At 46.3% G+C, this 12,600-nt stretch overlaps 1 protein-coding gene across 1 annotated transcript; it reads right to left on the reverse strand.

Annotated features, from left to right (window-relative positions):
* Nucleotides 1–1,442: 1,442 nt before the first annotated feature.
* On the reverse strand, nucleotides 1,443–11,997 carry LOC136507207 (probable diaminopimelate decarboxylase, chloroplastic). The gene is made up of 4 exons (XM_066502003.1): nucleotides 11,866–11,997; nucleotides 11,658–11,784; nucleotides 1,981–2,045; nucleotides 1,443–1,529 (listed from the first exon to the last, which is right to left on the reverse strand). The coding sequence occupies exons 1-4, from the start codon at nucleotides 11,995–11,997 to the stop codon at nucleotides 1,443–1,445; spliced, it is 411 nt and encodes a 136-aa protein (XP_066358100.1).
* Between the last annotated feature and the right edge of the window lie 603 nt (nucleotides 11,998–12,600).

Below are 12,600 nucleotides of genomic sequence, written 5' to 3' on the forward strand. Positions count from 1 at the left end.
AGGAACAATTTGTATCCAATTACTGAACTCTAATCGAACTTGTCCCCTACCTCTCGCCTCTGCTCTCTGCGGCGACGACCCTGCTGTTCGATTCCCTCTCCTACTCGTTCCTGCCGATCGGATTGCTAACAATTTGGTATCAGAGACTCGTGCATCCGTCCTGGAACCCTACCGTCCACCTCGTCCCCACTACACCCGCCTGGAACACTCTCGTGGCGTCATGGATCCCAACGTGCAACGCGTCCTCGACGAGCTCTCCGGCCTCAACCGCCGCTTCGACGAGCAGGCGGAGCAGGCGGCGGGGCTCAACAGGCAGTTCGACGACCTCGAGCGCAACCTGTCGGCGCGCAATGTGGTGGTCGGCACCCGTATCACCGACCTCTCCCGCCGCATCTGCGATTTGGAGGCGGCGCCGGCGGATCCTCAGGTGCAGGCTGTCGAGGGGCGTCTCGCCACGCTCGAGGCCAGCTTCACCGACTTCGACGCCCGCATCGTCGACTTGGAGTGCCTGCGCACGGCTAGCATCAAGGATGAGCGTGATGCCCGCGTGGATCCGGGGTTCAGGGATCCGGGGTCGTCACGACCTGGTCCCCGACCCGACCAATGGTACGTCCTCCATCCTGTTTCCCAATTCGTTTCCGTCTGCCAATTCACATCCTCACCATCCACCAATCCTTCACCATACTCACCCACCGCCACAGCCGCTCTCCGATCCACCTAGCTCCAGTTCCCACCCACCTAGCTCCAGTTCCCACCCAGCCTTGATCGCCTATCCCCCTCCTCGGCCTCCTCCTCCTCCTCCCCTCAGACAAATCTACCACTTCCAACCAAGCACGTCGCATTCCTAAACTTCCTTTTCCCCGGTTTGATGGTGAGAACCCTCGGCGCTGGAAAACCCTGGCCGAGAAATATTTTCGCATCAATTTTGTCGAGGAATACCTCTGGATCGAGATCAGCGAGATGCATTTCGACGGGCCAGCGTCGTTGTGGTACCAGCCTATCGAGCATCAGGTCCCCACTCTGTCCTGGGCTGCATTCTGTGCTCTTATGCACGATCGATTCGATCGTGTGCGCCACGAGAACTTGATCAATCAGCTTTTCCACATCCACCAAACTTCTACTGTCACCAGGTAAAAAATTCAGTCCCAACTAAATCACGTCAGGCAGGTTGCAGGCATGGGTCCTAACTCCTAACGAGGCATCCCAACTGCAGGGTTACAACCAAACAGCCCCTTTTTGTTTGCAATATAACTTCCTTAAATAGCAATTGAGAATAAAATTGGTGCCAAAACTAACAGCAATGACAGAAAAGTTCAGGAAGATAATATACCAACAGACCGAACCAGTCACATTCCACAACCACAAGAAAGTAAAATGAGCTTGACAAAGAAACTCCAATTATCCCCAAGAAAACATTGCCGGTAGCAGTTGCAGATAAACGTCTAAGCAGGAAGACCATCAAAGAACTTCATGTAGTCATCAAGCTGCTCCTCATGCCTGATCTTAACGATTGAACCATCCTCTTGCACCTGCAAAGCAACAATAAACCATATTGATTAAATGACCAATGAAGAGAATTGATAGACAAAAGAGGCAACAAATGGGGAACCTTATGAATGGACATCCCCAAAGTATCAATTCCTTACAGTTACGGTCTACCACCTGCAAGCTTTATGTGCTGTTCATATTCAAGTTGGTCTCGATGGTTAACATGCAGAACTCTAAGAAAACATTGGTTGGCCAATAGGCACAGGGGGTATTTGGAAACACAGAATTTGCAGGTTTTAAGACAATAAGAGCAACTTTGGCAATAGCCCTTATTTTAGAGCCCCAATGACCGGTTGTCAAGCTCCTCTACATGATCCCCTTCACCCTCCATGTTCTACGGCACCTCAGGCCTTGCCAGGCTTTGTTCCCTTAAGCTCCTCTAAGCCACCAGCACTAGGCTCCACTCTGCCCTAATTGGTCTGCTCAGCCTACCTTCTCAACAGCAATCAACAATCCAGAAAAGAACCAAGCTCCCCCGTCCATGGACAGATACCCATCTGCGACATTGTGGGATAGGCAAAGGGGACGCAGCGCAAGTAGGCTGGTAGGTAAGGACCAGGAGCGACAGGGTGCAAGCTGTGCGGCATGGTGTGGAATCAAGGGAAGATGGCGTGCAGGGAATTTCAAGCCAAGTTTGAGCCTCTCCACTTTTAACAGCCCCAACTCTCTACATTTGAGGCCTTAGGCAAAAAAAAAAAGGTGGCTTCAACAGGCTCAAGCACTCAAACTTGAGAGGCACCAGCATTTGCCCTTAGCCCCATTTCCCACTGGGCAAGCAAGCCATGCAAGGAGGCAGTGGAGGGTCAGGAGCAGTGGGGGTTGCAACCCTGCTGGACCTCGTTTCTTAAAATCAACAAACACACAAAACTGCTATAGTTGCTCTAAGGAAGACCCAGGCAAGTAATTGAAATTCCCTAGCGCACAGTGGGTTTTTCCATTTTCCTACAAAATAATCATGAGAAAAAAGGAATATAGGTGGTAATATGCCCCCCCGGGAGTAAAGATGGCAACGGGGACCCGATCCCCGATTCCCCGCGGGGAATTCCCCTATTAGGGGACGGGGATGGAGTCAAATATGCCTCCACGGGGATCTAAACGGGGAGAAAACGTCCCCCGTCGGGTTTGGCGGGGACGGGTCTGGGGGAGCATTCCCCGTCCCCGATACCGCATCCCCGCCCCGTTTATATACAGACTTTGCTCTCTTTCCTGATGGCCCAACCAGCCCACGAAGGCCCAATGTCTTCTGAGTATATATAACAACAATAACCCTAGTTCTACACCTTTGTGATGATTAATATCCTGCTTCTTGCTATTTAGCTATTTTTGGATTGTGATTCATGGTGTACTCTAATATTGTGTCGATGAACTCATGTGAATGATGATGAATTAACCTGAATGGTGATAAACAAATGCGGGGACGGGGATTTTTCCCCTCGCGGGGGCGGGGATGGGGGAGAAATCGTCCCCGCGAGCTTTGGCGGGGACGGGGACGGGGATTTTTTCTCCCCGCGGGGACGGGGATGGGGAGGCAACCTCCGACGGGGAATTCCCCGTTGCCATCTTTACCCGGGAGGCTGCGCTGCCACCCTCTTTAGCTAAAATATCATGTTGCACTGTTTCAAAAAAAAAATCATCACAAAAATCACGTATGTAGTACCTAAAGCTAAGTGTAGCTGAAACAATTCAGTTTGAAATTCATCTATGATGTTGAGATTCAAAAAACACAAGTGTCACTGTCAGCACATGATGAACAATGCCAGGTTGACTACTTGTTTATTTTGTTTCTTGACATATATTAATATCAAACTAACTGTTGCAACTATACTTAACTTTATGTGTTCTACATGCGTGATTTTTGTGATGATTTTTTGAAACAATGCAACATGATATTTTAGGTATCAAGGGCGCCAGCCCCCTGGGCACTGAATATGCGTTGTAGTTTGTACCCAGTATGATGAGGACATGGCACCTTCAGATATGAACAATGATTATAAGGTGCGCTCGTTCCTATATTTGCATAGTGGCTTTGGTTATAATTCACTTGGTTCCACATGTACATGTCACTATTTGATTGTAGGTTCAAATGTGTTTCATAATGGAAGTTCATCAAAGTTGAACTTTTGGTTCGTCGGCAGCCCGACAGTGCCTCATTGGGAAGGCCATAACTCATCCATCCGGAGTGCGATCGAGGTCAATGAGCACTTGATGGAAAGCTTGTTTGATAAGCTTTCAAATAGATCTGGTTCGATCTCAATATCACAACGGCAAGGCCTCCAAATCACCAATATATTCTGTCGCTGTTTCTGTTGGGAGCTACACTGTCGTTATGGGCTTGTTATTCATCCTTGGAACCCTGGCCCAAGTGGGAGCACACCCCAAGGACTTGGAGAACCCACCAAGAAAGCCCTTGGACGTCCTCCTCCTAGGCCACCACCTTAGGAGGCCAGCAAGGACGTCCAAGCCAAGCCAGAGGCCCAGTCCAATCTGAGTTCGAGTCTGCCTCGGCCATCAGGACCAGTCTGCAATAAAACGGACGTCCAGGACGCATCCGAACTCCGTTTTCGATGATCCACATATGGATGGAAAGATAATTTGATAAGGAAGCCAATCCAAGAGCTTTCATATCAAAAGCTCTTCGGAATCAACGGGAATCGTCAAAACAAGTCAGCGTCCAGAATCTGTCAGGGTGTTGCGACACCTTCTTTTGGGCCGTTGGGCCTTGTAACGTGTTGGGACACCTTTATGACGTGAAGAGGGATCTTTGGACGTTCCTTAGGCTATATAATCAGTAGCCACCAACTACTTTAGGGTTTGGGCTTTGCTTAGATTATTCTGTCAAAAAACAGTTTCACCGTTCTTCGGTTTGTGAGACCCCAACTCGTGAGATTAATCATTCATCTGTAATTTGGTTGCGTTCTTTCTTGTTCTTGCTTGTGTTCTTCGTTGCGCAGGCAGAGATTAGCCTTCTTGGCGAGGTCAACCTGGTCCGTGACTTGGTTGATAACCAGAGGAGCTGTGGTGCTAAGAATGCAGGGTTCGATCTTTCGATCTGAAGCCGGATCGGTGTGTCATTCTCCGCCACAACGATAGTTACCAGTACCTGACGGAAGATCGGGATCCCCGTCCCCATTAAGTGATGATGAGGACATGGCACCTTCGGATATGAACAATGATTATAAGGTGCGCTCGTTCCTATATTTGCATAGTGGCTTTGGTTATAATTCACTTGGTTTCCACATGTACATGTCACTATTTGATTGTAGGTTCAAATGTGTTTCATAATGGAAGTTCATCAAAGTTGAACTTTCGGTTCGTCGGCAGCCCGACAGTGCCTCATTGGGAAGGCCATAACTCATCCATCCGGAGTGCGATCGAGGTCAATGAGCACTTGATGGAAAGCTTGTTTGATAAGCTTTCAAATAGATCTGGTTCGATCTCAATATCACGTCGGCAAGGCCTCCAAATCACCAATATATTCTGTCGCTGTTTCTGTTGGGAGCTACACTATCGTTATGGGCTTGTTATTCATCCTTGGGACCCTGGCCCAAGTGGGAGCTCACCCCAAGGACTTGGAGAACCCACCAAGAAAGCCCTTGGACGTCCTCCTCCTTGGCCACCACCTTAGGAGGCCAGCAAGGACGTCCAAGCCAAGCCAGAGGCCCAGTCCAATCCGAGTTCGAGTCTGCCTCGGCCATCAGGACCAGTCTGTAATAAAACGGACGTCCAGGACGCATCCGAACTCCGTTTTCGATGATCCACATATGGATGGAAAGATAATTTGATAAGGAAGCCAATCCAAGTGGTTTCATATCAAAAGCTCTTCGGAATCAACAGGAATCGTCAAAACAAGTCAGCGTCCAGAATCTGTCAGGGTGTTGCGACACCTTCTTTTGGGCCGTTGGGCCTTGTAACGTGTTGGGACACCTTTAGGACGTGAAGAGGGATCCTTGGACGTTCCTTAGGCTATATAATCAGTAGCCACCACCTACTTTAGGGTTTGGGTTTTGCTTAGATTATTCTGTCAAGAAATAGTTTCGCCGTTCTTCGGTTTGTGAGACCCCAACTCGTGAGATTAATCATTCATCTGCAATTTGGTTGCGTTCTTTCTTGTTCTTGCTTGTGTTCTTCGTTGCGCAGGCAGGGATTAGCCTTCTTGGCGAGGTCAACCTGGTCCGTGACTTGGTTGATAACCAGAGGAGCTGTGGTGCTAAGATTGCAGGGTTCGATCTTTCGATCTGAAGCCGGATCGGTGTGTCATTCTCCGCCACAACGATAGTTACCAGTACCTGACGGAAGATCGGGATCCCCGTCCCCATTAAGTGATGATGTGGACATGGCACCTTCGGATATGAACAATGATTATAAGGTGCACTCGTTCCTATATTTGCATAGTGGCTTTGGTTATAATTCACTTGGTTCCACATGTACATGTGACTATTTGATTGTAGGTTCAAATGCGTATCATAATGGAAGTTCATCAAAGTTAAACTTTCGGTTCGTCGGCAGCCCGACAGTGCCTCATTGGGAAGGCCATAACTCATCCATCCGGAGTGCGATCGAGGTCAATGAGCACTTGATGGAAAGCTTGTTTGATAAGCTTTCAAATAGATCTGGTTCGATCTCAATATCACGTCGGCAAGACCTCCAAATCACCAATATATTCTAGTCGCTATTTCTGTTGGGAGCTACACTGTCGTTATGGAGCTTGTTATTCATCCTTGGGACCCTGGCCCAAGTGGGAGCTCACCCCAAGGACTTGGAGAACCCACCAAGAAAGCCCTTGGACGTCCTCCTCCTTGGCCACCACCTTAGGAGGCCAGCAAGGACGTCCAAGCCAAGCCAGAGGCCCTAGTCCAATCCGAGTTCGAGTCTGCCTCGGCCATCAGGACCAGTCTGCAATAAAATGGAACGTCCAGGACGTATCCGAACTCCGTTTTCGATGATCCACATATGGATGGAAAGATAATTTGATAAGGAAGCCAATCCAAGTGGTTTCATATCAAAAGCTCTTCGGAATCAACGGGAATCGTCAAAACAAGTCAGCATCCAGAATCTGTCAGAGTGTTGCGACACCTTCTTTTGGGCCGTTGGGCCTTGTAACGTGTTAGGACACCTTTAGGACGTGAAGAGGGATCCTTGGACGTTCCTTAGGCTATATAATCAGTAGCCACCACCTACTTTAGGGTTTGGGTTTTGCTTAGATTATTCTATCAAGAAACAGTTTCGCCGTTCTTCGGTTTGTGAGACCCCAACTCGTGAGATTAATCATTCATCTGCAATTTGCAATTTGGTTGCGTTCTTTCTTGTTCTTGCTTGTGTTCTTCGTTGCGCAGGCAGAGATTAGCCTTCTTGGCGAGGTCAACCTGGTCCGTGACTTGGTTGATAACCAGAGGAGCTGTGGTGCTAAGATTGCAGGGTTCGATCTTTCGATCTGAAGCCGGATCGGTGTGTCATTCTCCGCCACAACGATAGTTACCAGTACCTGACGGAAGATCGGGATCCCCGTCCCCATTAAGTGATGATGAGGATATGGCACCTTCGGATATGAACAATGATTATAAGGTGCGCTCGTTCCTATATTTGCATAGTGGCTTTGGTTATAATTCACTTGGTTCCACATGTACATGTCACTATTTGATTGTAGGTTCAAATGCATTTCATAATGGAAGTTCATCAAAGTTGAACTTTCGGTTCGTCGGCAGCCCGACAGTGCCTCATTGGGAAGGCCATAACTCATCCATCCGGAGTGCGATCGAGGTCAATGAGCACTTGATGGAAAGCTTGTTTGATAAGCTTTCAAATAGATCTGGTTCGATCTCAATATCACGTCGGCAAGGCCTCCAAATCACCAATATATTCTATCGCTGTTTCTGTTGGGAGCTACACTGTCGTTATGGGCTTGTTATTCATCCTTGGGACCCTGGCCCAAGTGGGAGCTCACCCCAAGGACTTGGAGAACCCACCAAGAAAGCCCTTGGACGTCCTCCTCCTTGGCCACCACCTTAGGAGGCCAGCAAGGACGTCCAAGCCAAGCCAGAGGCCCAGTCCAATCCGAGTTCGAGTCTGCCTCGGCCATCAGGACCAGTCTGCAATAAAACGAACGTCCAGGACGCATCCGAACTCCGTTTTCGATGATCCACATATGGATGGAAAGATAATTTGATAAGGAAGCCAATCCAAGTGGTTTCATATCAAAAGCTCTTCGGAATCAATGGGAATCGTCAAAACAAGTCAGCGTCCAGAATCTGTCAGGGTGTTGCGACACCTTCTTTTGGGCCGTTGGGCCTTGTAACGTGTTGGGACACCTTTAGGACGTGAAGAGGGATCCTTGGACGTTCCTTAGGCTATATAATCAGTAGCCACCACCTACTTTAGGGTTTGGGTTTTGCTTAGATTATTCTGTCAAGAAACAGTTTCGCCGTTCTTCGGTTTGTGAGACCCCAACTCGTGAGATTAATCATTCATCTGCAATTTGGTTGCGTTCTTTCTTGTTCTTGCTTGTGTTCTTCGTTGCGCAGGCAGGGATTAGCCTTCTTGGCGAGGTCAACCTGGTCCGTGACTTGGTTGATAACCAGAGGAGCTGTGGTGCTAAGATTGCAGGGTTCGATCTTTCGATCTGAAGCCGGATCGGTGTGTCATTCTCCGCCACAATGATAGTTACCAGTACCTGACGGAAGATCGGGATCCCCGTCCCCATTAAGTGGTATCAGAGCTAAGGTATACCGTCAGGTTCACTTTTATTCCCTAGTTTGAGAGTTTCGCATTCGTCCTATAGTCCAGTGCCATACTTTTATTTCCTATCCTAGAACCTTCCGCGCCATAGCCTTTGCATATTTCAGTTTCAGAGTTCGCTTTGTTGAGTTTATGTCCTAGGTCAAAGTTTTATTGCTGGTTTAGATTATGTTCTTTTCTAGTTTGTGTTGAACTCTTCACTCGCCGCTATTCCGTATCACCATCGGTTTGCATCTTGTGTCCACTAAATCTCTGATTCGAGCAGCTTCCTTAAAACAGTCATAACTTTTGCATCCGAACTCGAAACGGGGAAAATTTTATATCTACGGAGAACGTCAGAAAATTTTAGATCTATTTCATCCCAGCATAGATGGGTTCGCAAAAATTAGATTTGCGAAATTCGATTAGGAAAATTGAGTTTCTGGGCCCACAAGTTTTGATATGCTTTTTAGAGCACAGTCCTAATTTTCTATAGGCAACATCTTTTATTCAATTGAGCTCAAATTTTTTGTGGTTTATTCTTGTGTGCTCCTTGCTGAGAAAAAAATATCAAAAGAGCAAAAGCAAGAAAAAAAAAGATTGGACAAAAAAAAATAAAAGAAAAAAATAGTAAAAGAGAATAGAAGATATCGAAAAGGAGCACATAAGAAACACTCAATAGCTCTATTATTTGTGGTACCTTTTGCCTTGTTCATATCCGTTGCTACCTTTAATACTTGTTTCCTTTCATCCTTGTTTCCTCTCTTGTTTATCACAACTGGTGATAGAAACACGTATAGGCCAGCAACTAGGACAAGTGCTCTGGACATTTATTCAATATTGCTGTCTGTCACTGACTTGTGTGCCACATATATATATTTATTCTTTTTCGTGCCTCCCAAGCTCCACATATACTTCAGATCGGTATAGAAAAAGACCCTTGCAATCTCGGTACCACTGCCTCACAGGTATCACGAACTAGCCGCCGATTGTACCGCCACTGTTTGCGTTGGTAAGAACTTTGTAAGAGCTTGGTAAGACGCTTCCACTTGTTGTGAAAAGTGACACCACTGCAACCACGTAGTCATTTGGTAGGGATAACTTTCACCGTTTGTTCCTTGTTTTTGTGTTTACAATGATAGGTTGTTCGTATCCACCGACTTATGATGGTATAGGTGCTGATGAGTACATGGAGTGGGAAATTGCCATCGATAACATATTTGCTACTCGCTTTATGTGTCCAAGGAGAAAGGTAAAAAATGCAGCTAGTGTTTTGCTACATTATGCTTTATCTTGGTGGGAGTCTTTAGATCCTTCTGATAAGCCTCAAACTTGGAATGATATGAAACTTCTTATGCGAGAAACCTTTGTTAATCCACCTCCTGTTTGGACTTCATATGATGAGGTGCACCATTTAGAGGAAGAGTCTGTTATTATTCCTCCTACTATGCCTAACCTTTTGCAGGACAATGTAGAAAAGAGCAAGGATGACGTGACTAGAAAATGAGAAGCTCACAGCCTCATGTGAAAATTTAGAACCATCAACTATTACCCCTTGCTGAACGTAAGAGCAAAGGTAATGCCCATGATGCTAAACTCACAGAAGGTGAGAGTTCTCTTGATGTGCTGAATTTTTCCACCAATCATGCTATGATAGAGCAAATTTTAGTGGAGCATTCGCTTGATTTACCTTTGTCACAAGATGATTTGCTTGATGTTTCTTATGACAAAGATGACTTGCATGATGATATTTATGTTATACCCATGCAATCATTGAAGAATGATCATGCTACATGTGTGCTGAAAATGAGCACTTGTGCTGAAAATAGACTTGTTATTCATAATGCTAGTGAAGTTGATGAGCTGAAATTATTGTCTTCTTTAAATACTTTGGGTTACATTGAATTTGATGTTCCGTGTAATCTTAGTTCTTTAGAGGAGAAACTTTATGCATATGCTGATTTGCCATGGTTCTCTAGACATACATATCATTTTATTGGAAAATATAATTGTAAAGGAGAGTATATGGTGCATCGTGTCTATATTTGTTCAAATCTGAAATCTCCTTATATTGTGCAAAAGTATGATCAACCAAAGGATTGCAATTGCTATAATCTTGTCATGTCAAGTTCCCCTAGTTTTGTTATAAAGAAACATGTTAAATTTCAAGAAGGGGAGCAATGTTGGCTACTATCGACAACTTGTCCACCAGCTAAGCTCAAACCGAGGACGGTTTGTTGTCAATAAGGGGAGGATGATGAGGACATGGCACCTTCGGATATGAACAATGATTATAAGGTGCCCTCGTTCCTATATTTGCATAGTGGCTTTAGTTATAATTCACTTGGTTCCACATGTACATGTCACTATTTGATTGTAGGTTCAAATGTGTTTCATAATGGAAGTTCATCAAAGTTGAACTTTCGGTTCGTCGGCAGCCCGACAGTGCCTTATTGGGAAGGCCATAACTCATCCATCCGGAGTGCGATCGAGGTCAATGAGCACTTGATGGAAAGCTTGTTTGATAAGCTTTCAAATAGATCTGGTTCGATCTCAATATCACGTCGGCAAGGCCTCCAAATCACCAATATATTCTGTCATTGTTTCTGTTGGGAGCTACACTGTCGTTATGGGCTTGTTATTCATCCTTGGGACCCTGGCCCAAGTGAGAGCACACCCCAAGGACTTGGAGAACCCACCAAGAAAGCCCTTGGACATCCTCCTCCTTGGCCACCACCTTAGGAGGCCAGCAAGGACGTCCAAGCCAAGCCAGAGGCCCAGTCCAATCCGAGTTCGAGTCTGCCTCGGCCATCAGGACCAGTCTGCAGTAAAACGGACGTCCAGGACGCATCCGAACTCCGTTTTCGATGATCCACATATGGATGGAAAGATAATTTGATAAGGAAGCCAATCCAAGTGGTTTCATATCAAAAGCTCTTCGGAATCAACGGGAATCATCAAAACAAGTCAGCGTCCAGAATCTGTCAGGGTGTTGCGACACCTTCTTTTGGGCCGTTGGGCCTTGTAACGTGTTGGGACACCTTTAGGACGTGAAGAGGGATCCTTGGACGTTCCTTAGGCTATATAATCAGTAGCCACCACCTACTTTAGGGTTTGGGTTTTGCTTAGATTATTCTGTCAAGAAACAGTTTCAGCCGTTCTTCGGTTTGTGAGACCCCAACTCGTGAGATTAATCATTCATCTGCAATTTGGTTGCGTTCTTTCTTGTTCTTGCTTGTGTTCTTCGTTGCGCAGGCAGGGATTAGCCTTCTTGGCGAGGTCAACCTGGTCCGTGACTTGGTTGATAACCAGAGGAGTTATGGTGCTAAGATTGCAGGGTTCGATCTTTCGATCTGAAGCCGGATCGGTGTGTCATTTTCCGCCACAATAATAGTTACCAGTATCTGATGGAAGATCGGGATCCCCGTCCCCATTACAGTACTCCGGCGGCCTCAACTTCAGGTTGTAGGTGGAGGCCATGCTCATGCAGTAGGCACCTGCGTCATGAACAACCAGTCCAGCTCCCTACAAGGACAATATGTCAGAAGGAAACAGAGGAGACACTAGTCATCAAATAAAACATAATATAATGGCTTTGAAAAAGACCTCATCAGGCGTTGGAAGTTCCCTATCTTTTCCAAGAAAATCTGCGGACTCACAAACTGGTCCAACAATATCGAAGGTCGCTACTTCGGCACCAGGAGTGGGGGGAGAGACCAGTTCGATATGCTGCCACATGAGTAACAAGAGCTGAAATAACTTTCTTCACATGATATTTTTTGTTTATTCGGTTAACATGATTTTCTATGCATTTCAATGAAAAATGAAACCTAAACATAAATGCTTCATCAAGTTGCTGCAATCATAGTGCTTCATTAAGTTGCTGCAATCCCTGAGTGATGCATAGTTGACTAAGTGCCCGCCTAAAAGAGATTCAGCAGTGGAAACAACAATCATAAAATAAATCTATGGCAAGAATGAGATGTATTAGTATCGTATCATTCCAAAACTAAGACTAAATCCTTTACTCTCAGCACATTACCTAAATATTTAATCTACTGTGTGGTGTCTAGGTGATGCTGAGAACATAGGTGTGTAGTTGAACTTTCTGAGCCTTCACCAGTAAATTACCCATATACTCCCTCCGTATCGTAATTAGATGACGTTCCGGAGGCCAGGCCGTTTGCGGCAAAAGATGACGTTCACGGTACCGAGGGCAACTTTGGACGCGATTACCCCTAGTCAGGCACGCGCGCCGCCCGTTCGCATGGCCGCCCGTTCGCATGGCTCGTCATTAATCGCGGACTCCTCGACTGAAGAGATCGCTGCGGTCGCCCCCCG

Source organism: Miscanthus floridulus, chromosome 15 (genome assembly GCF_019320115.1).
Source record: "Miscanthus floridulus cultivar M001 chromosome 15, ASM1932011v1, whole genome shotgun sequence".
Taxonomy (NCBI): domain Eukaryota; kingdom Viridiplantae; phylum Streptophyta; class Magnoliopsida; order Poales; family Poaceae; genus Miscanthus; species Miscanthus floridulus.

What these genes read in the sequence shown, in the direction of transcription:
- LOC136507207 (XM_066502003.1), bottom strand. Translation starts at nt 11,997, where the DNA reads ATGTGGCAGCATATCGAACTGGTCTCTCCCCCCACTCCTGGTGCCGAA. An exon ending in AACTTCCAACGCCTGATGAG is followed by an intron (nt 11,785 to 11,865) that starts GTCTTTTTCAAA and finishes TTGTCCTTGTAG; the next exon opens with GGAGCTGGACTGGTTGTTCA. An exon ending in TGTTGATTGCTGTTGAGAAG is followed by an intron (nt 1,530 to 1,980) that starts GTAGGCTGAGCA and finishes GTTGCTTTGCAG; the next exon opens with GTGCAAGAGGATGGTTCAAT.